Source organism: Centruroides vittatus, unplaced genomic scaffold (genome assembly GCF_030686945.1).
Source record: "Centruroides vittatus isolate TY-2023 unplaced genomic scaffold, ASM3068694v2 scaffold_324, whole genome shotgun sequence".
Taxonomy (NCBI): domain Eukaryota; kingdom Metazoa; phylum Arthropoda; class Arachnida; order Scorpiones; family Buthidae; genus Centruroides; species Centruroides vittatus.
In genome coordinates this window covers 5,996,387-6,020,665 of record NW_027122701.1, presented here as the reverse complement: position 1 = coordinate 6,020,665, position 24,279 = coordinate 5,996,387, and the positions used below count along the sequence as shown (strand labels likewise).

At 29.9% G+C, this 24,279-nt stretch overlaps 1 protein-coding gene across 1 annotated transcript in view; it reads left to right on the top strand.

The window, feature by feature from the left end:
* mRNA-cap (mRNA-capping-enzyme) overlaps positions 1-24,279 on the top strand; it is a 141,562-nt gene that overhangs the window by 21,435 nt on the left and 95,848 nt on the right. Inside the window, exons 2-8 of the mRNA XM_067286109.1 lie at positions 3,408-3,445; positions 13,372-13,462; positions 14,170-14,279; positions 16,282-16,385; positions 19,892-19,980; positions 23,318-23,393; positions 23,591-23,621. Coding sequence (XP_067142210.1) covers positions 13,384-13,462; positions 14,170-14,279; positions 16,282-16,385; positions 19,892-19,980; positions 23,318-23,393; positions 23,591-23,621 — 489 coding nt within the window. The 5' untranslated portion in view covers positions 3,408-3,445; positions 13,372-13,383. The remainder of the gene's footprint in view (positions 1-3,407; positions 3,446-13,371; positions 13,463-14,169; positions 14,280-16,281; positions 16,386-19,891; positions 19,981-23,317; positions 23,394-23,590; positions 23,622-24,279) is intronic.

The window sequence follows — 24,279 nt, the reverse complement described above, 5'->3', positions numbered from 1 at the left end:
AAAACATTAAGAAAACGATATGCGCATCCTATAGTAACCACGTGTATCATTTAACAATTTATGATTTATCTTCTAATAAAATTTGCCAAGCTGCTGAGAGATTCATTTCCTCCTTAAAGTTCATGCAGGTTAATTTGCAATCGGCCTTGAAAACCAACAACTATACCAATGTACATACCCTTTAACTCTTGTGACCTGTACTCCTATAAAATAGTGGCCTTCAGGGCCTTAGTAGAAAGAGCCTATACTCACTCTTCCACAACCAAGGCTTTACAACAGGAATTATTCTATATTAGAAACATTGCAAGAGAACATGGTTATGGCAACATTGTAAATAAGTTATGTAAGCGGCATCTTCGTATAAACAGTAAAACAGATGAAGAAAAGGTATTAGGAAGAGTTACTATAGAAGAAAACATTGAAAGGATCCCGGTAATGTACAACCCACAACTAAAAACAATGTATAACGCAATTGCAAAGAAAAAAGGAATTAGAATTGCATACAGAAGAAACCTTTCATATACAATTTATTGAGAAACGGAAAAAATGCCCATAACCCAAACAGACTTCCAGGAGTATATAGTATCCCTTTGAAAGATGACAGATGGCAGAGGCAATTAATGTACGTAGGGTCCACCAAGCGTCCATTAACCACTAAAGTAAAGGAACATAAATCGGATATCATCCACAATAAATGTACAACGGCATTGTCCATGTATGCAACAAATCCAGACATAACACCGAATTTTAATGAGACATGGGTTATCTGTACCACCCGACATCAAGAACATCTAAGAAGTTTGGAAGTGATGGAAATTTTCAAGGTCGATTGCAAATCAACCTACATCAACTTTAAGGAGGAAATGAATCTCTCAGCAGCTTGGCAATTTTTATTAGAAGATAAATCATAAATTGTTAAACGACACACGTGGTTACTACAGGATGCGCACATCGTTTTCCTAATGTTTTAAAAGAAAATTAAAGTTTGGAATGGCACGCGGTTTCATTACGTATTTGAACTTTAAGAAGCTGAACACGTTATTATTTAAAAGAATTCGATTGCTGGGATCCAGTTACAGCAGATTTGGCCTGAAGAAGAGCCCAGGAGAGGCATCAAAAACATTTGCCAGTTTATAGATAATTCACACCGGATATTGGTTATGGAAGGTATATGTTTTCATTCTGTTTTCATTTATCTACAAAATCAGCCATTTTCTTCTTTGAAAGTGCGAGCAGTGGAAGTGGCAATCAAACTTGCTTGGTAACTGCTTACAGCACATGCGTGTAGAAGTGTCATCTAGTGGTCGCTGCACACTAAACGTGGTTATACCAGACACGCACATTTGCTCGAATCAGTTTGTCTGCTTGGAAGTGCATTCATGTCTGCGGTTGCTGGACGCTGCCACATGAGACATACCCTAAGTCAACTTTCAGATGAAATAATTGCAGTTTCATAAGTCCTTTGGAATAGCAACAAATCAGTAGCTATTAAAAGAATTTTTATATAGTTTAAGAGAGGAGTGCAGATATTTGATAGGATGAGATACAGACTGAAATTTAACTCAGTCAATCCTTAACTCTGATACAACATATTTTGGACTATTATATAGCAAAATTAATTTCTATAATCTGTCTTGGCATGATAATTTGTTGCATTCTTTCCATATAAATTAAGTGCTTTCCACATATCAGTGAATTACATTTTATGCAAGTATTTTGAGTTTTACAATCCTTATTTTCAGATCAATTTACAGACCTGTAATTGGGCTGTAAATGTTTGTTCTGTGATTAAAGTTATTACTGGAAAAGTATCAAAGATGTATTTTGTGATTTTATTGTCAAATCCCATAATATTTATCAAAACAGAACCTGCTTTTTGAGTTAGCTACTTTTTGGCTCCTTTTTAGAAAATTTTTGGCTACAAAAACTAAAAACATCTGGCAATGCTGTTAACAGGTCGACCTTTTGAGAAACGAACTGTAGACCCAACCTGCGACCCAGTGTGACCTACTTACACACTGCTTCTTTGTAAATGGGACATTCCAATTTTCATTTTTTTTTGAGTGTTGAAACCAACAATTTGACATCATCAATGATGTTCCAACTTTCAGTACAAAGTGCTTAGTTCCCATAATTCCATTCTCAGCAGGATGGATTTCATTCAAATGTCACACCAATTACCCATAACTCGTTGAAAAGTAGCAGTCAACATATCTGTTGAGTGCTGAGTGTGTTGAGTCAGCATTGACAACAGTGCCACTTCAACATTGAAAAAAGGAACAACTTTTAACAAATGTTGAAATCAGCACATAGTCAGCATTGAAATTGAGATGTCCCAAAAGTGTTGGTTTCAATTTTGGTGGGAATGAAGCATTTTTTTCTTTTAATATATATACAGATTTTTTGATTCTCACAATAAATTTTAGTCCAACTTTTATACAGAAATTTTAGATAAAAATATTCAGATATTCAGTTGTATCTTTCCTATAAAAGAAATATAGTGTGACATTTTAAAAAAAGGGAAAAGTCAGAATAGGACCATTTGTTTACTGACTTCACTATACTGATCAGTATAACACATTTTACAAGTTTCACAGTAGCACTTTAGTAGAATAGTGATCTCCAAACTTTTTTGATCACGTATCTCTAGATAAAAATAATAATAAGTTGTATCCCTTATATTATAATATAATATAATATGTATATATATGTGTGTGTAGTCAAAAATCAAATTATTTATTATTTAAAATAATATACATACATTTAAATTAAATTACAAATTTACATTTTGAATTAGAATTACAGTATTTTGAGTGTATAGGACACATATACAGTAATTTGAAGGGAAACTTGGTGTACCTCACTTTGGCGACCACTGCTGTAGAGGACGTTCAGCAGAAAAATACTCATCTCTGAAAGTATTGAGTCTCTGAACACAGCGATCGTCATTTTTCCCCGTACAGTATTTATCGTAACTTTTGTATTTATCTGTACTTATTGTATTACCTTAACTTATAATAATACGTTTATATAAAATCATAAATTTAATATTAAATTATTTAATTAAAAATCATGTTTTTAATTCGGGAACTTGCCTGAAATACGTTCACAACAGGAAACAATTTAATTTCTACATCCGAATCGTAAACACGTGGATATTAAATATTCACCGACAGATGTCACTAACTTTCACGAATGCTGCCACTTACGGAAAAAAAATTAGATTATAGTCAAAAAAAATATTCAGTGTTATAGTTATATAAATGCACAAATAATTTAATAAAATACATCCAAACTTTTGAATATTATTAATAACGAACGGTTAATAATATATTTTATTTAATAAAGGCTAATATCCATGTTAACGCTAGAGGTCGTTGGAGAATCCACAGGCAAAATGTCAAGCATATACTTTGAATCTTAAAAAAGTTTTGTTAATTTTAAAGTTTGTATATTTAATTTATTAAAATTAAAGCATATTTCGATTAATGTTTGATGTAAAATGATCTTTTACAATAATTATTACGTTTATGAACGTATATTTAAGTTATATAATTGGAAACAGATGTTAAAATTTGTACATTTTCTCCTTCACACAAAATTTATGTTTCTGTAATAATTGTTTTTCTTATGATTTTAATGTTTATATATTTGAATTTAATTACTGTATTCACTTTCCTTTAATTTCAGTATCGACGACAATATTACAATATTTGGCATTATGAAGTAAATAGATCATTTTACTATAATCAATAAGAAAAAATTTGTTTTTAATAATTAACAATAATAATGTAAGATTCTAACTTAGAATGAGACAATAGCGATCTCCAGAGGGTTGACCCCTAGAAGATAATTTATGATGATGTGTTTGATGCTTAACTGTTATTGAAAATATATATGATTATATAAATCAAGAAATATGAATTTTCAAACAATTATTAAAATTGACTTTCTTTTTTATTTGTTACTTAGATTTATAATCATTATTAGCTTTTGTCACATGTTCGTATTCCTTACAAATTTTTTATATTTGAAATTATGTTCTTTCTCCTTTTCTTTCTATTCATTTGTTCTAGTCTACCTTTACTTGATCTGTTTTATTCTTTAAAACCTCCACTATTTAATGTTTGGAGTTATTTTTACAACTTTTTAATCTGACAATTCTATCTTCTAATTTGAATAATCTAATATTAATCTCTCTAATTTTTTGTTCTATGACACCTATCTTGGACATTATTTTTTTATTTTCACTATAACTTCAAAAAACGAACCTGTTACCGGTGTAAATCTTCTTATGAGTGTCTGGCTAACGTTTTCGAACCTAAAACAGTTCTTCAGGCGAAGATGGAATAATTTAAAAGATAGAATAGAACGTTTCAAATCGAACTGCTTCGTCCAATTCCGTCATGGCTGACATGCGCTGTAGTGTCGGGGTGTTGGTTATCGTTTATGCATGTCTAAAAGGATTTGCCAGGCCGATGAAATGTCGATCTCTTCTTTTTGGTTGATGCAGATATTATTACAGCTTGTTTTATATATAGCGACCGCTTCTAACCATTTTATATGTTCCGGGTGGGGCGTCGTTACGATGATTTTAGCCTTATCCAGTTCCGCGTTGATATCTTGATTAGACGTGTATATACTTAGCGCCGTGTTGAGTTTCCGGTGTTGTAGGTCGGCTTGGTGTTCTTTTAATCTGGTCTTTAACGAGCGCTTAGTGGAACCGATGTAAACGAGCTCCCTTTGCCATCTGTTGTCCCTTAGGGGGATAGAGTACACTCCGTACATTCTGTTGGGATCCGGAGGGTCTTTGCAATTTTTTAGGATTTCGGCTATTGTGGGGCCTCTTCGATATGCTATCTGCATCTGCTGTTTTTTGGCTATTTCTCCATATACTTTACAAACGTATGGGCTGTATGTGATAGGAAGCCTTGTTAAGGTAGATTTTTGTAGCTTCCACCTAGTGACATTTACCAGTGCATTTTCCTCAGTAGATATAAGGCTCGAAAATCCCTGAGTGGTAAGGATGGAAAGAAAAATGAAGATGTCTGTAAGATTCACCAGTTCCAATTTTAACTTTGTAATTTTAATTGGATATTTTTCTGCGTTTTTTTAAAGGAATGTTTTTAAACTTGACGGTTAAGCAGCCTAAAATGATAGGCCAGGCCATCAAATGTTTGTTTTCTGGAACATAAGAAGTGAATAAATGGTGGTTACCAATTTGGGACAGACTGTCTTCAAATTAATTTTCATAAAATTGTCATCTGACAAAATTCTACAAAATAAGAATAAATTATTTATAGTGAATGAGGATTATATTATATATTATTGACTTTTATGGTTTTAAATAAACTGATATCTTATTTGATAATTGATATTCTAGTAAAAGTATAGAGTGATATCATTTGAAATACATCAATTGGTATCATTTAAATTGAATTCATCTCAGTTGAGATATTTCATATTGTCCTAATTGATGTTAAGCACAATTAACTTAATAATAATAATTAGCATAAACAAATATACTCAAAACCAGTAAAAGGAATAAAATTATTTACTGATTAGTAAATAATTTTGTTTTATTGGTTTTGGGTATATTTGTGTATTTTTCATTCCATACAACCAGTTTTTGAAGAAGTGAGGTTACTGAGGAACTGTAGACTATTAATTTTCAAACTTGACACTAGAATATATTGGTTGTTCGGAAAGTAATTTCGGTTTTTTATTACTAGAGGAATTAGATGTATTTTTACCAGCCAATTTTATTTTAAACCACATTTTCATTATATACTTCGACAGCTGACATTTTAAGGCTTATTTGTAAAAAATTTTGTTTCATTCTGTACAATTTTTTTTTCGGTGACCCATCAAATATGGAAAATTGAAAGCATCATTTTCGGCATATTTTGCTTTTTTATAACTAAAAAATCAAAATGCTGTTCAAACAAGAAAAAAATTGTGGTACATGTTTGGAGATGTGTTGAAAGACAGTGCCAAAACTGGTTTACAAAATTGTGTTCTGGCAATTTTAATATCGAAGATATACCACATTCTGGATGGCCATTTGAAGCCAATGAAAACAAAATAAAGGTACTGATTGAAGCAATCTGCCGTATAACAACACGTGAAATCACTAAGAGGTTAAATCTGTTAAATTGAACCGTTTATTATTACTTAAAACGAATTGGTTTCGTTTCAAAGCTCGATATATGGGTTCCACATGTTATTAAAGGGAGATGCTCTCTATGGTGAGATTTTAAAGAAATTTTTTTTTGAGCTTTTACCAGACAATTTAACAATTGATTCGAAAGTGTACTGCCATCAAGTAAACAAATTGAGTAATATCATCAAACAGGAAAGGCCAGAATTGATCAACAAACAAAGTGTAGTGTTTTACCAGGATAATGCCAAATTTCACACAAGTTTGGTAACTTGTCAGAAACTGTTATAGCTTAAATGGGATGTGTTATCACACCGACCATATTTGCCAGATCAGGCACACTCAGAGTATTACTTGTTCCAGTCTATACAAAATTTTTTGAACTGTAAGACATTTACTTGAAATGAGCATGTCAAAAATCGCTTGGATCAGTTTTTTGTAAACAACAATCAAAATTTTTATGAATGTGAAATCGTGCTACTACCAGAAACAATGACAACAGGTATTTGACCAAAATGGTCAATATATAATTCAATAAAATATTTTATTTATTATAAGAATATTGCATTTATTTTTCTATGGAAAAAACGAAATTACTTTTCGAACAACCCAATATATATATATATTCCAAGAACCTGATGTATTACCTCTAGTTGTTCTAATCATGTTATTTCTAATTAATATTTGTAGCATAATTTCTGCCTGATTAATTTGGCAGATGGATGACTGTAGAATCTGCTTATTATAATCATGGATGCTGTTATCAATTGTTTAATATTATCAGAATTACTAAATTGCAAAACATAAAGCAAATATACTATAGAACTTATTGTAATCAGAATTCTGCTATCATTATCAGGTTATCACTACTGTCAGGTAATTAGACATTTTTAAACTATCTTTTTGTGCTATCAGCTTCAATGTGTAGTTGATAATGTGCAATTATCATCAGTTATCAATCTTAACCAGTGTTATAAATGTTTACAAATATACATCAACAAAACCCTATAACATAAGCAAATATACCCGCAACTGCCATAAATGATTGGGTTAAATTTTGGATAACTGATTATAGAAATAAATTTGGTACTAGAGCTAGATGTTAGGCACCATCTCTTGTTAAAACTAGTAATTATAATATTTTAATTAATTTAGAATAAACTGGAAGAAAAGAATCGGCCCAAAGCGAGATTCGAACTCGCAACTCCCGTTTACCATGCGGATGCATTGCCAATTACGCTACCCAGACCTTCATTCCGATCTCCTCTTCCAGTATATATAAGCCTAAGACATAACCATCAACAGCTATTACGGTGACAAGAGATGGCACCTAACACCTAGCTCTAGTACCAAATTTATCTCTATAATCAGTTATCCAAAATTTAACCTGATCATTGACAGTAGTTGTGGGTGTATTTGGTTATAAATGTTAATGATTAAAATAATTAATATTTATTTGATACAATACAGTAGTTTAAATTATTGATATTTCTTCAATTGTATGCTAGCTGTTAAAGAAAGTACTGTGAAAACTAACAAACAACAACACTAGATAAATGAACATTATCCATCATAAAAAGTTTTACAGGGAAAAGTCATGTGGTAGCAGGTAAGCAAAAGAAGCATCCTTGAAGTTCAATTTAGCCATGCCAAATTTTGCAGTGTTTATGGATATTCAAATAATTCCAGTAAGTCAAAATGTAAAAAATGTTTCATCTTGCCATTTCCACTGAATTAAATCTTACCTTTTAAAAATTTTGGCTTACTGTACATTGCAGAATTTGTCTTATTCTAAAGAGTAGTGTTTCAAAATTGATAATTCATGAAAAGAAGGTTCTTAAAAGCTGTGTAGTTCTATTAAAGTTTATAGTTACTGAAGAAAAATTCAGAAAAAAGCAAAGCATAACTTTTTCTTTGCATTTTTCTATAGAAATAATAATAAAATATTAAAAGATTCTGTTTTTAATCAATATTATAATCTTGAATTAAGATCTTATTAACTGAAAAAGTAAGTGCAATTTTAATCTTTGTTCATTAAATGAATTTAAAAAGGAATGATTATTTTATTACAGTAGAGCGTCGATAAGTGGAATGTCGGTAAGTGGAATGGCCGGAAAGTGGAACGATTTTCAGTCGGACTGTGTCGTGCTGAATCGAATGTTTTTGATACTAAATTTACTTCTAAAGTATAATTTTCATGTTTTTTATATTCTTTAATATATTTATTTTGTTTGTACAAAATGCAGAAATAATTTTTAATGATACGATAGCCTCGATGATTATTATAAAAATTTTCGTTAGGCTTAAAATCGATGAAAATTCAAACGAAGCGACACACAACGGAGAAAAATTCAACAGGAAGCGATACGCAACGGAGAAAAATTTGAACATCGGACAGGTTAATGTATTTTTTCGTACAAAGTCGGAAACTGGAACAAATCATTAACTGGAAGGACCCCAGTCTCCAATTGGTTCCACTTATCGACGCTCTACTGTAGTACTAAAACCACTATAAAAAAAACCTAATATCCAGCAGAGAAGCTCGGAAGTGCTTACGTTTTCACCCGTGATTATTGGGCATTATCAGGCAAACTAATCCTTCAGCTGCTGAAACAACGGGGGATTGCCATACACGTGTGAAGAGGGGAGGTGATGTAAGAAGAGAGAAAGGGGAGGGGAAGGATAGTAAGAATATATAGTTTGAAGAAAGACTTCCATGCTGTGAGAAAGGAGTTAACATTGCAAAAATTAATAGCGGTGTTATTGCAAGTGGCCTTATAAATTTTCACTTGCTCAAGATGTTTGAGAAAGGGTTGCCAGGAAGAGCTATGTTAGAGGCATGCATGGTAAAGTCAACATTGATGTCTGGGTCAGATGCAAAGATAGCCAATGCTGTGTTGGCCATCCTTTCATGATGGAAGTCTGGTGTTCCTTGAGGCGGGTGTTTAATGGGCATGTTGTAGCACCTATGTATTCTAAGTGACGGCTGGATCTATAATCAGTGACGGGGATAATGTAGATGCCTGGTTGAAGGAATGTCTGGACGGTCTTTATTGTTAAACGATAATGTCCACCAAAAACCAAAAGTGGTGCATTATCTCATATAAATAAAATTGTCACAAACGTTTTCGAACACGACATCCGCACGAGTTTCATTTCGAATGTTTTGCACAGCTCTTTCGAAAACTGTTCCATCGAACGTTTTTTTGCAATTTGTCTGTTTTTCACCTGATGAAGAACTTTTATGTTTGAAAATGTTTGTGACAATTTTATTTATATGAGATAATGCACCGTTTTTGGTTTTTTGGTGGACATTATCGTTTATTTATCGCACTTGTGGAGGAGGGAGGAAATCAAGGGACTTCTAGTTATTTGGCAGCTTGAGACTGTTATTCTTCCTGCTTTCACCAACCACATTCTCCTATATACTGTACTGTACATGGTATGTCAATAATATTCTCATTATCTAGCAGAACAAATCCTGTATCCTGATTTTTTGCAGGAATTCCTATTCCTGCAAAAAATAAACAACAATCCCTATGGCCTCTGGCTTCTCTACGAACAAGACAATGATCAAACTGTTCATTTCCTGGACCTTCAGCTTTTCTCATCCAAAGGATGCATCACTACTAAAGTCTATAGGAAGCCTACACACCACCTAACCTTCATTCCTGCTCCTTCCCATGATCCATTTACCTTCAAAATGGCTGGGTTCAAGGCCTTAATTTGTAGGGCCTTCACCCATTCGTTGGACACATGTGACAGAGATACAGAATTCCTAACAATCACCTGGTACACAACTCTGCATGACTACTCTCCACAGACTATTAAAGGCCTTATATGTTGTCTTTCCTCTGCCACTTCCGCCTTGTTGAAAAATTGCACCCAGGACAAAGTTTATAGGACAGTCACTTATGACAGGAAGCTAGCCCCCCTATACGATGAAATATCCAAGAGAAATAACTTTCTTTTAGCTTTATATAGAGGTCCCTCAATTTGCTCCCTCCTCCACAACAATAAAGACCATCCAGACATGCACCTTCAACCAGGCATCTACATTATCCCCGTCACTGATTATAGATCCAGCCGTCACTTAGACTACATAGGTGCTACAACATGCCCATTAAATACCTGCCTCAAGGAACATCAGACTTCCATCATGAAAGGATGGCCAACACAGTGTTGGCTATCTTTGCCTCTGACCCAGACATCAATGTGGACTTTTGCCATACATGTCTCTAACATAGCTCTTCCTGGCAACCCTTTCTCAAATATCTTGAGCAAGTGGAAATTTATAAGGCCACTTGCAATAACATTGCTATTAATTTTTGCAATGTTGACGCCTTTCCTACAGTGTGGAAAGTCTTTCTTTGAACTATAAATTCTTACTATCCTTCCCCTCCCCTTTCTCTCTTTTTCACACATGTATGGCAATCTCCTGTTGTTTCAGTAGCTGAGGGATTAGTTTGCCTGGTATTGTTCATTAAAACCAGGTGAAAATGTTGGCACTTCCGAACTTCTCTGTTGGATATTAGGTTTTTTAGTGGTTTTAGTTTAAGTATATCTGGTTTTTGAGTAGTAGTATTTTATTATTAGTCTTCATTTGCATATGCTTAAGGGACAGTAAGAAATATTTTATTCAGTATGTTTATAGCTTGATTTTTTTTAAGGTATTTTACTAAATTTAATTTAATTAGCTCTTTTTTTAATACAGAACTCTATCAGTGTAACTGGATTATGCTTTTTGAATAGTTATATATGTTACTGGCCAAACCTAATTTCAGGCCAAACTTGTTTGTCCTAGGCCAAATGGGTTTATCCTACACGTGTCAGAATATACTAGTGTAGACCAGGACAATATAGTTTGGCCTAAATACTTTAGGCTTAACTAGTTTGATCTAGACCGAACTGATTTATTTGTTGCAAATGATAAAATAAACATGTTGAAACCTGTTAACGTGGGGATTCTCTTCTTATGCCCTTTCTATCATGCTTTTGTTGTCTATTCGCGTTTTTCATTAACTATAGAAGGCGCTCCATTTTTACAAAATGGCTACTTTATCTGGGTCGTTTGTAACTAGTAATGTAAAATTAATCATATATTGCTGTCCAATATATATATCATAAAAACAGCACTTCTCTGAACCTTAAAAGTACAATTCCAGGATATTTTAATGCAAATACAAATGTTTTCGATCTACACAGGAGATCTTCCTCAGGTTAAAGTGTTCTCAAATGGAATGTGGAAATGGAACATTCTTAAGATTATTTGAAAAACGTATAAACGAGAATTTAAAAAACATTTTTAAATATGAACTATATGATATATGCTGCTTATAGCTGATAATCGAGAAATTTTATAGGAGAACAATTATTGCTAGTGGGACACATCATTATGTGGTATCGAAACTGATGAGTGAGATTGTTCTATACATATTTTGTGCCCTTTGTGTTAAAAAACATCATCTCTGACATCCCTCACAAAATTACTGGCATTTTAAACTTTAAGGAAAAAATCCTTTAAAATTGACAGTATAACTTCTTTATGTAAAGCTGGACAATGAGGAAACTTTTGCCAATTTTTAAGTCTAATCCACTCTTGGAATTCAGAGATCTTGTCTAAAAATGTAAAAATGTTGAGGGATCATTTTTTGACCTATTGTCATACTTTCTCTCTGTTATATATAACAGCCAGGAAAGTAAAAATTGATTGTGTTCTAAAAACTAATTTTTAAACTGTTTTTGATACTTTAAATATTGATGAACCATGTACTAAATTACACTGATATCTAAAAGTGAAGCATAATTGTTAAAACATACAAAAGCGAAGAGTTAAAACCAATAGAACAGGAAAAGTGATTATGAATATTAGGTGCACACACACAAACAAATTGCTGTGTACTTGCAAATATCAGCAGACGATGACAGATACACACAGAATATGCTAATATTGCATATTTAACCCTGAATGTCTTACACGGTTTGTTCATTTTCTTGTAATTCCCATGAAAAGAGTTGTAATTGTTGGTTAAGAAATTAATATGGCATGAAGAGCCAAGTTGATCTTTTTTGAAGGGTACAATTATTGGCAAGCTTGAGTAAGGGTAGTCACAGACTAAGGTGTTCAGAGCACTCAACATGCCACAAACATCATCTCTAGACCTTGGAAAAGTTCTAAGACACAGAAGAGGTTATATTTTAGAAAATACAATGCTGTTCAAAAGATTGGGATTCTCAGCAGGATCAATATCCAGCACTAATAGCACAATGTAATCAGATTATGTGTGCTAGATAATGTGGTTTTTAAAGCATCAATCTTAAAATGAAGAGAGTAAATACATAAGTAGATTAAATAAAAACAAATATACCATATTTTTACGGATTGACCAGCATGCCACATATAATTGGGAGAGGCTGGCATGCCGGTTAAACTGTGACTAAAAAGTAAAATTAATTAGATTTAACAAAATCAGTTGTTAAATAAATTCTTTTGAGAACAGTAAAATAATAACATTGTAATTTGATTGATTTAAAATCAGGAAGAGCATTTTTGTTTACAGGACAATAAAACAATTAACAGCTTATTGACAATAGTAATAGTAGTAGTACTAGTAGTATCTCCCTCTCAAATTTCTTACAAAGGGGATGTTAATTGGTGTAAGTTGAGATAATTTACAGCGAGTTTCTGAAATTTAATATGTTTATTTTTGTGTTTTGGGTCAAATTACAATAAATTAAACAAAAAAAAAAAGCACTTTTGGCATTTCACAAATATTTTACATTGTTAGAAAGAAGACAAAATGCATAAATTAAACATATAATCATAGTTTTTGATGTAATGCTGACAGTTTCACAGTTTTAGAATAAAAACTAGTTCAGTTTTTTACGTTCCCTCTAGAGGAATGTATAACCTCACTTAAACAAGCATATCACAGAGGTTGCCCACAGAACTCTTCAACAATTTGGTAAGAAGAATGCCAAACCTGTGCAAGACTGAAAATACATGTGTAATATCAAATTTTGTGCTGTTTTGACTATTGATTTATGATATATAAGTATATTGATTATGCTTAATTTTGGACATCAGTGTATAAAAAATGTTTTCTATAAGAATGTCTGCTGTATATACTGTCATTTAGATTTTATATACTAAACATTAATTTTAAAAAAATTCTTTGACTTAAAATTTACTTGTGAAATATCTTCTACAGTACAAAAACATCATGAATGGGAAGAAGACTACAAATTTAGGAATTCCTCCTCGTTGGTTAAATTGTCCTCGGAAAGGCATCATAATTACAGGTATGGTATAAAATAAATTTATAATTTAATTGTAATGAATTACATGATAAATTAAACATATTATATAAATATGTAATATTGATAATTGAAATTACTAATATATTAAAAACTTTGATAATCAAATCTTATTACTAAATTAGTTGATTATTCTGTTGATTGCGTATTTAATATATTTGATTAATATTCAATTCAACAAGGACTACAAAAAAAATATAGAAAATAGTAAAACATAGTGTTAAAAAATGTATTCAAAGTACTATTTAAATATCACATTTTATGTGAATAACCAAACAAGTAAATTATTTTTACTTTATAAGAAATAAATATTTGGCTGCTTTAGAACTGTGTTTTGAATCTGTAATTCTTTATCTAATTCTCTAATCTATATTAAATCTGTAATTGAATAAAGGACGTTGAATGGTAAATATTTTCTGAATAAACTATTCTACTTAGAAAAAGGAATAAATATATAATTGAAGTGATTTTGATAAATAATAAATTTTAAAAATGCAATTACATTAAAAAATGACAGTGATTTTCAAATGTGTTATGCAATTTAAAGTTAAGTCATTGACCCTTCAAAAATATGTTGAGTTAAATGCTGTTAAATGGTTAAAGCCATTAGTTAACTAATACATAAACTTTAATCATTTGGAATATATTTTATAATTATTGTATTAGAAAAATTAGATTATTATATTTTACAGGAAAATTTCTTCCTTTCAAAACTCCTTTAAATGAAGTTTATGATGATGAAGTGCCACTTGAAAATAGGTTTTCTCCTAGTATGTTGATATCTTCATTAAAGAGTTATAAGGTATGATTATTCTGAATATCTAATTTTACATTCTTCTTCAGTAAGATATGTATTTTAAAAATAGAAATTTATTAGAATAAACTTAAATGTGTCTGTTTACATACTTATGCTTATACGTGGTTTTCTAAAATGAATGCTACCATTTTAAATTACTGTAATTATGTTAGTTATCATATAAGAAGTATACAATTACAATACATCAATTGATAGAGTAACAGTCCAAGTTTCATCTCCATCTGCATTCAACATCTTATTGTCTACTATATCTAGGAAGTGCTGTAAATAAAAATGGAGACTCTGAACAGAGAAAGCATTTCATGTTCTGCAGTTTGCAGTCAGAATCACTCATCATTGCACAACATGATTATTTTGTGGGAGCTGTAGAATTGTAGCTGCTATGGTAGGAGTCACAATGGATATGCTGTAGCTTCTTCCAAATTCTTCCTATGCTCTAGTGAGCTTAGGAAGAATTTGCGTATCAGTCAGATGGGTGCCATGTAACATGAGGTGCACACATTGAAAAATTGTAATGGGCAAATGTGAAATTTGGACAGTTTTTCAATGTTTTGTACATTACAATGTTTTAAGATGATAATTAACATAATTACAATAATTTAAAATGGTACCGTAACATTCTTTTCGGAAGACCTTGTATATACATACACATGCAAAAACAAACAATACTTATTAAGCTAATAATTTTTTATTTTCAAATTACTTATAATTTATAATAGTCAAACCTGTCTATAACAGAATCCCGAGGGACCGAATGACTCTTGTAGTAGACAGGTTACCTACTATAGGTATCCCTTGATTAATGCAATTAATAAATTTCTCAATGTTACTATGTATGTCAAGATCATGCTAATCAAATACAGTGGTACCTCTGTATTCGACCAAACAATCACAATCTGCTAGAACAAATTTTCACTTAATAACAAATATTTTTATTTTAACTTTAATTTTTTCATTCATCTATAAAAAAAGTTCTCTAAGATAAAAATGAGTAATCAATTTAAAAATAAAATAAAGCCTTACAGTTGCCTATCTTCGTCAGACAAAATTATACTCAATTCAGTTAGTTTTTTTCATAAGTGAAAAAAAACAAATTGCATGCAGAACACAATTATCAGCATGTTTTACAATCATTTCAAGTGGATGAAGTGTTTAAACAATACATGTCTGTGACACACTAAAATTTATTGCAAATTCATAAGTTGTTATTTGTCAGTCTTTAACAATTTCTTCCTGCAATTTTTCTTCAACAGCTTTTAAGGTCCTTATGTGTTCTATCCTTTAGTTCAAAATTTCCTGAATGAAACTTTAAAAACCACATTGGAGTTTAGAAGCATCTTCCTCATACACAGTATGAGTATTTTTTACTGTTTGTATAGCGTGATATTCTTTACGAAATTTATAAAATATGCATAAGATGCTCAATGTGCATTTTATCTGCAGACATTTTGACTTAATTTTATTCAAACAAAATGTGATGTAAAAAAGTTTAAAATAAGCTTCAAAACAAAGAATATAATCTCACATCAGGAATAATGTATTATGGTAGAGACTTTGATGGTAGAGATGAGTTTCTTTAAAAAATTGTAAATCCCAATAACAAGTAAAATTTTCATTAAATTTGATCGCATTTAAGAAATGACATATAACTGTCCTTTTATTTCCCCACCTTTTCCCCACCTCTTTAACCATCAAAATTTAATAGCATCAATGTCTCTTATATGCAAGTTACCATTTCAAGTTTCATTTCCTAATCTTTACCCCATCCTAAGATATTAAACAAAACAGATGCAAACACAACACACATAATAAGTATCAGTTTTTTGACTTCTTTGGGTTGAGGGAGCTCAAAACATTGAGATTTGTAAAAAGCCTAGAGGATCGAATGAGACATGATTACAGTATTATGTTATAACAGCCGGGAAAGTAAAGTTGAATTTTTTGTTTGTTTTTAAGTATTTAAAATGACTTTAAATTATATTTACAGGTTAAAATGGGACTTTGGATTGATTTAACAAACACAACTAGATTTTATGATAAAAGCAGTGTCGAAGAAGCAGATATAAAATATTTAAAACTTCAGTGTCGTGGGTAGGTTCTTTATAAATTATTTAAAGTATGCATTATTTAAGTAAAACATTTTTTATACTTATTAAAATTAATTGTAATTATGATGATGTTTACTTGAAGAAATCCTATTCTATTTCAAATTTGATATATGGAGGACTTTTTTTTTTAATCCTAAAACTTATATAAAATGGGTATTAAATTTACAAATTTTAAAAATAATAGACAGAAAATTTAATATAAATGTCAAATTTGTTGTGTTTTAACAGATAATAATAATTATTATAGTGTTGTTATTGATAGGATCCTAATAGGAACTTTAGTAGCAGGCTGCATGCCATTATACTGTATGTTGTTTGAATATTGTAGTTGTGCTTCTATAGTTGCTCATTAAGTATTTGTTTATTATTGAATTATTTTCTGAATGAAACTTAAATCACTGCTAAGTGTTTTATATGCTTTATTTATATTTATTTTCCTTCTTGATTAATCATTATACAGTAGAGTACCGCAAACTTGACTTAATGTAGATTTAGGTGATGAGTTTTACAACATAGTGATGATGCAAGTCTAATAGCAGGATTTTTGTAAAGGTATTATATATACAAATTTGGATATGTATTAATTACATACAAATAGTGGTCATTTCTACTTGTAGTTAAATTTTTCATTTAAAACAAAATATTGGCTATTCAGTGGCTACTTTTGAGTTAGTGATATTCATGTTGTGGCATTTTGCAGTGACACTTTGGAAAAAGGATTATATTTTTTGTTAATACATGGAATTCATGCTATTATCAAGTGTCAACAGAGAAGAATAACTTATTTGATCCTAGTGTTATAGAGGTAAAAATTAGATTACATGTATTCTTTTTTAATTTTACAAACAAGACAATGAATTTTATGGAATGTCAAGTTATTGAGAGTTGGGTTTCCGGAACTCTACTGTAATATCTTCTTTTGTTGGAGAAAATGCAAAATACCTTATGCACTTGATTAGACCCACAGGTTTAAATTACTTCAAAGACTCAAATAAACCTGTGTTCGAATCACATGGAAAAAAAAAATAAACTACAGTACTTGTAAACAAATCACATTTTCTAAACTATGGATTAATGTAAATAATCTATTCATAATTGTAATTTTGTAAATTATCACATTTATTATCATCTGTGTTACTTTTTTAGAAGTTATAGAAGTTATCAAGTTATAGTAGAAACTTGATTATTCAAAATGGTTTCAAAAAATATAAAATAGTAACTAGAATGTGTAGCATTTTGCATACCACAGAGTATAATACAGTGAACGTGTGTTAATACAAATCACTAGGAAAACAGTTGTTGGTTTGCTTTATTGAAAATTCGGATTAACAATTTTCAGGACAAGGCCAAGGTTGTTTAATTTAGGGAGTTAAGGCGTAATAGGCAATTGAAATCTCTAAATTATAATATTTTGAATTAATTTACTAAAAAAAGTTAAAAAAGATTAAATTTATTTACAAATACATATTAATGTTTTAAATGATTTGCAATTCAAACAAAATGAAGAGAGATGGTATTTGCCATTTAAGAATGGGGCAGTATATCAGAATGATTAAATAAATCAATGCTGAAAGAAATCTGTAAATTTTTTCTGTTGAATATTGTCTGAAAAAGTAGAAAATTTTTTTCAAGCACAAATGTCATCTTTAGATATTCATTTGCATCACTTAAACTGCAGATAGCAGTTAGTGATGTCTGCTGTTTAAGTGATGCAGTTGAATCCTTGAAAGAAGGCAACACCGTTGCCTTCTTTTAAGGATTCAATTGCGATTGTCTTCTTTCAAGGATTCAAGTGAGATTGATAATGATGTTCAGATGTTGAATCCTTTCAAGGATGCAACGGCGCAGTGACGCCGTTGCATCCTTGAAAGAAGGCTTAAACATCTGAACATCATTATCAATCTCACTTTCATTGAACAACATCCTGACCAGTCCTGATACTCTTGTGCAGAATATGATGTATGAGTTTCAGTTATGTTAACAGTGCTAAACAGTGCTTGATTAAATTTCTAGCAGGCCCTAGACAAAATTTAAATTGGGGCCCCATTTAGTTGCTTCTAAAGAAATCTTAATGTCATTTGAAATTTTTTTAATAATAAAAAATACAATATTATTTTTATCTTTTAAAAATTTATTATTCAGTTTTTGTTTGTTTATTTTTATTTTTTTCTGTACTGAAGCCAGATCCTTCCAAATTACAGACCCTAGACATTTGTCTTATTTGTCTATTGGTTAATCTGGCTCTGATGTTACATGTATATTCAAAATGTTACCAAAGTGACACTTTTTTTGTCCCAAAACAGTAAAAAAAGAGGAGCCAAATTTGGTGGAAAGTAGCCAAACGTGGCATCACTGTATGTACTCTGACATACAAACTTGTGCATGTTTCCATGGGACCATATCCATTTAAAGGAATGGCTGTCCTTAAACTTTTGTTCCTATTTTCTGAATATAGTAGAATGATCTGCTAAAACCAGATGTTTGAATTTCTCTACAATTGGAGGTCAAACTTGTCTGTTTACTAGGAGAACAAAATCTGTTCTACTCAAAATGGAATATTTATTACAGTATCACTTTTTATTGTTTAATTTCAAAAATATAAAAATCAATCATTATTGGAAATAGTTATTTCTTGGGGGGTTGTGAAGGTAATTTACAGTTCAGTTTAACGAATTCTGGTAAAATGTTTGTTGGCTTTATCATGTGAAAATTAATATTGTGACAATGGCATTTTGCCAGGGCAGGGCAACAGCAAAATTTGCTTTATCAATGTTAATTTAAGGTGAGTCAGCTGTACACAGAGACCAAATTCTTCATGTAACTGGAATTACTAAGTTGTTTGGTGATTGTAGTGATATGAAACTAGGTCATATATATGGAACATTACATTAGATTTTGAGTAAATTAATTTAGTTTTAAATGCAGTAATTACATTTTACTATTTAACACAAAAACAAACAAATTTCTAGGTTATCCAAAAGATTCCTGGACCCATCAAATTCAGATAATAGTTTTCACTGTATTTTTTGGTTTTTATTTAATGACTCCTGCAGCCACTCACATCAACACATAAAAAGACTAATTTTGAAAAAATAAACCCACAGATTCAAATAACCCTGAAGACTTAAATGTGTGGGTGGGTAAAATCCATCTGAGGCGGATTGAAACCTATACCCCAAATTGATTTTAAAACATAGATCTACAGTGGGTCTATTTGAGTGCATATGGTGAGTATTAGGTAATGCAAAGTGAACGCAATGTAAATATAGAATTTTTTTCTATATTACAAAAATACAAGATTATTTCTTTCAAACAAAATTTAGTTAAGAAAAAAAATGTTGCATTATTTTCTGAATATATGTTGCAATTTTTATTAATATAAAATAATTTTATTTATATAATTTTTATTCTATAAGATATAATAATCTAATGTAATAATAATTTTTGTAAATATTTATTTTTTTAATTCATTTATAAAAAATTTTGTAGCCATGGTGAATGCCCTTCAGAAGAACAAACTCAAACATTCATAAGAGTATGCCATAATTTTATTTCAAAGAATCCTCTGGACATTATAGGTTTGATAATTTTTAAACATTACATTTTAAAAGAAGTTATAATTTATTTATTTATGTATGAAATTAATGTATCAAGTTTACTAAATCTACTAATTTTTATTTTATATTTGTACAAATTTTCTTAAAAATTCATGTAGAGAATAGAAAGCATGACAAAATAATGATACAGTAGACCCTTGATTTAATGGACTAATTGGGGGAAAGGGTGTCCACTATCATTGAAAGTCCATTAAATTGAGCATGTTTTAAAAACATGTATTAACAACAAACTTAAATTGTGTAAGAGGTGTTAAAATGTTGTTATGAAGTAGAGAAATGAATAAAATAATAATATAATGTTCAAGGTACTGGTATATTGCATAATTTATACTCATAGACCCAACCCCATCTTTTAGTGTACTCAATTCACAAATAAAAAAAGATTTTAAAATTTTTGTTTGACAAACCAGGATCTGTTGAATTGAGCATCTACTGTACTTTTTTTTTAATGATGTTATCAAAGTGATAAAGTAGTAGTAAACATATAATTAAATTCTTATTAGCCAGTAATTACTTATTATATTAAAAAACTAGAAGAAAATTATAAAAAATGCAATAAGATTCTCTATTATTTTTAAGACTGTTAAATACTTTCTGAAGATTTTTATGAAGATTTTTAATGACTAAAATAAATAAATTTAAGCGATGATATATTAAAAAACTTCTTGCCTGTATTACAAATTTTACAAAATAATAGTTAACCAGAACCAATGAATCAGTTACTGTTTGTAAAATTCAGTCAAAGGGCCAGACAGCCTGAAATGCATATTGGACAAATAAAGAGTTAATTAAATTTGCTGTGAGTATAATAAGCCTGATTCATTGGTTCTAGTTAACTATTATTTTGTAAAATTAAGTAATGATGTTCAATTTCAAGTAGTTTCATTTAATGTATAATATTATATTTAGATATTATATTATATTCAGTACTATTATTGAACAATTAAGATTTATTTACTGTGTAATCTTTAAATAAACTAATGATTTTTACTCTTTTTAATTATACCTTCAGTTTTTATTATAAATTTCATGTCTAAAACTTAAGTAATAATTTAAAATATGTTGATTGCAGTACATCACAAATATAGGATTATTCAGAAAATGATGAACTATTTAAAAAATTTAATGCTCAGAAATCAAATAAGATTTATTATTGGAAAAAGTTGTGTACTAAGGAACACTTCCAAGTTTTCGCACAGCCTAAAAACTCTCAAAACAACTTTATTTATAACATAGTATTGGAAATGTCTGCAGAATTTGCACAATTGCTACATAGTCCCAGTTTCTAACATTTTGCAAACAATGTGTTATGTTGTACACTATGGAATCTGAATTTGCACATTTTGCAAAGGTGGTCACTTCTTAAGGCTATAAATAAACAACTATCACATTCTATTGTTTCCGCATGCATAGGACTAATTTGATGGTTCTAAAAGCGTGATGTGTTTCTTAATTTATTACCACAAACTGCACTGTTGTCTTACATAATAGTTTCATAATAAACATTTTTAATAAAAATAGTTCATGTTTTTTGAATGACTGTATATATATATCTCATCCCATTAATTTCAACTCTCCTATGATCTTATTCATACTGATTGACTTGATCAGATTGTCAGATGGCTTTTCTAAGGGATGGAACTTAACCTGAATTTTATCTTTCTTATTTTTTTTATTCTTAGGTTTTGGGCATTTTCTTTTAATTGGGTAGAAGACTATACACTTGTCAAAATTAAGTTAAAATTTAACTTTCAAATGAATTAATCACTAAATCATTAATGGAACATGAACATTTGTGTTTCATTAATGCATTCCAAGTATCTGATGAATGTAACGATATTTTATTAAAAATATTAGCAATAAATATAGTTTAATCTTTAACTTTGTTGTTTTCCTATTTATTTGATTTTTATAACATTGTAAGACAATTTCTGTTACACTGTGCCAAATCTTTCATGTGTTGCTATTGTTTATGATGATTCATTACTTTTGGCAACATAGTATATTTTCAAACATACTCTGTATTTTCACAGATTGTCTGGCATGTTGAACTGGGAAGACCATGAAATCAGATATTTCTGTATGGTAAAAATCAGCATGCCAGTTTATCCCAGGGAATATCAGTATGCCAATTTATGTCAGATTAAACATTCCTCTTCAGAAAGTGCATAATTTTTTCATATGTTATAACAATGAATGAGTTACATTACATGGTGTTTCATAGACATCAGTTTTTATTCTAAAATTGTGAAACTATCAGCATTACATCAAAAACTATGATTATATGTTTAATTTCTGTATTTTGTCATTTTTCTAATAATGTAAACATGGAATGCCAAAAGTGCTTATTTTTATGTTTATTTTAGTGTAATTTGATCCAAAAACTCAAACATATCAATTTTCATAAACTTGCTGTAAATTATCTCAACTACACTAATTAACATATGCTTTGTGTGAAATTTGAAAGGGGATGTTATCTTTCAAGGTGAGGGTAGAATGTCAGTGCAGCCCTCATTGACTTACTACTACTACTACTCTAATGTCAATAAGTTGCTAATTGTTTTATTGCCCTGTAAACAAAAAATCTCTCTAGTCAGTCAAATTACAATGTTGTTATATTATTATACTGGGAAGAATGTTTTTTTTAACATTTAATTAAAAACTAGTTTTGTTAGATCTGATTAATTTTACTTTTTAGTTGCAGTTTAACTGGCATGCCAGTCTCCCCTAGATATATGTGGCATGCTGGTCAATTTGTGAAAATATGGCATACGTACAGCAACTAATTTATTACTACAGTAGAGAGTCGTTAATCGGAATCAATTGGGGACTGGGGTTGTTCAGATTAGTGATTTGTTCCGATTACCGATTATGTACGAAAAAATACATTAACCTGTTCGATGTTCAAATTTTTCTCCATTGCATGTCGCTTCGTGTTGAATTTTTCTCTGTTGCGTGTCGCTTCGTGTTGAATTTTCGTCGATTTTAAGCCAAACGAAAATTTTTATAATAATAATCGAGGCTATCGTATCGTTAAAAATTATTTCTGCATTTTGTACAAACAAAATAAATATATTGAAGAATATAAAAACATGAAAATTATACTTTAGAAGTAAATCTAGTATCAAAAACGTTCGATTCAGCACGACACAGTCCGACTGAAAATCGTGCCGATTACCGGCGATTCTGATTACCAGGGTTTCGATTAACGACTCTCTACTGTAATTATAAATATTTCACAAGAAACAATTATTGCTTTTTTTAATATGAATATAATTTTATATACTATCTATTTTAGGTGTTCATTGTACACATGGATTCAATCGAACTGGCTTTTTAATTGTTGCTTATTTAGTTGAAGTGTTTAACTGGAGGTAAATAATGATAATTTTTAACAGAGTAATAATCCTATTATATGTTGTTATTACAATTAAATAAATAAATAAATAAATATGTATAATTATGTTGATATATATTTATTAATGTTTTAATAATAATGATGATAATTTTGTTAAGTTTTTTTTGTTGCATTTTATTTCAATTTTCACAAAGAATCTATTCTAAATTACAGTATTGAAGCTGCTTTAGATGAATTTTCAAAAGTAAGTAAACCTATTGATTCCAGACTTTATTCATATCCTCTGTATAAGAAATTAATATGATGATAATTTTATTTATTATAGTAAGCTTTAATATTAAATTGTTCATTAGAATTATGAATTTTTAAATGTGAAATATTTAAATTGTGATAAAATAATTATGTAGGAACAAGTTTAATTTATTGGCAAATATATTTATGTTATAAGAATTCTGTAACAGTTTTAAAGTGATACTTAATATTTATTTCATTTTCTTTAGTGTAAAATTATAGTAAAATAGATTATAAATTAAATTGCCTTGAGTAGTTCAGTGCTTTAAATCTTAAACTTTCTGAAGAGGTCTGTCTCATAAATTTTCTTATATGAATGGTGGATGGCAAATTTATTGATCATGCACAAGGCTTTAGTTTATAATTGTTATGATATTTACATTGAAATTGATAAATTAAAAAATAATCAATTTTGGTGTGACTATTAAAGAAGTTCTAAATGTTCTAAAAAATGCCAGATTTTTATAAAAAAATATATGCTAATTTTTTTAAATGTTTGCATGAATTACTACATAAAATATATTTTTTAAAAGTAAACAACAATGATACTACACCGGAGTAAAGTAAACGAACATACCACTGAGTCTGTTACCGGTGTGCATCTTCTAATA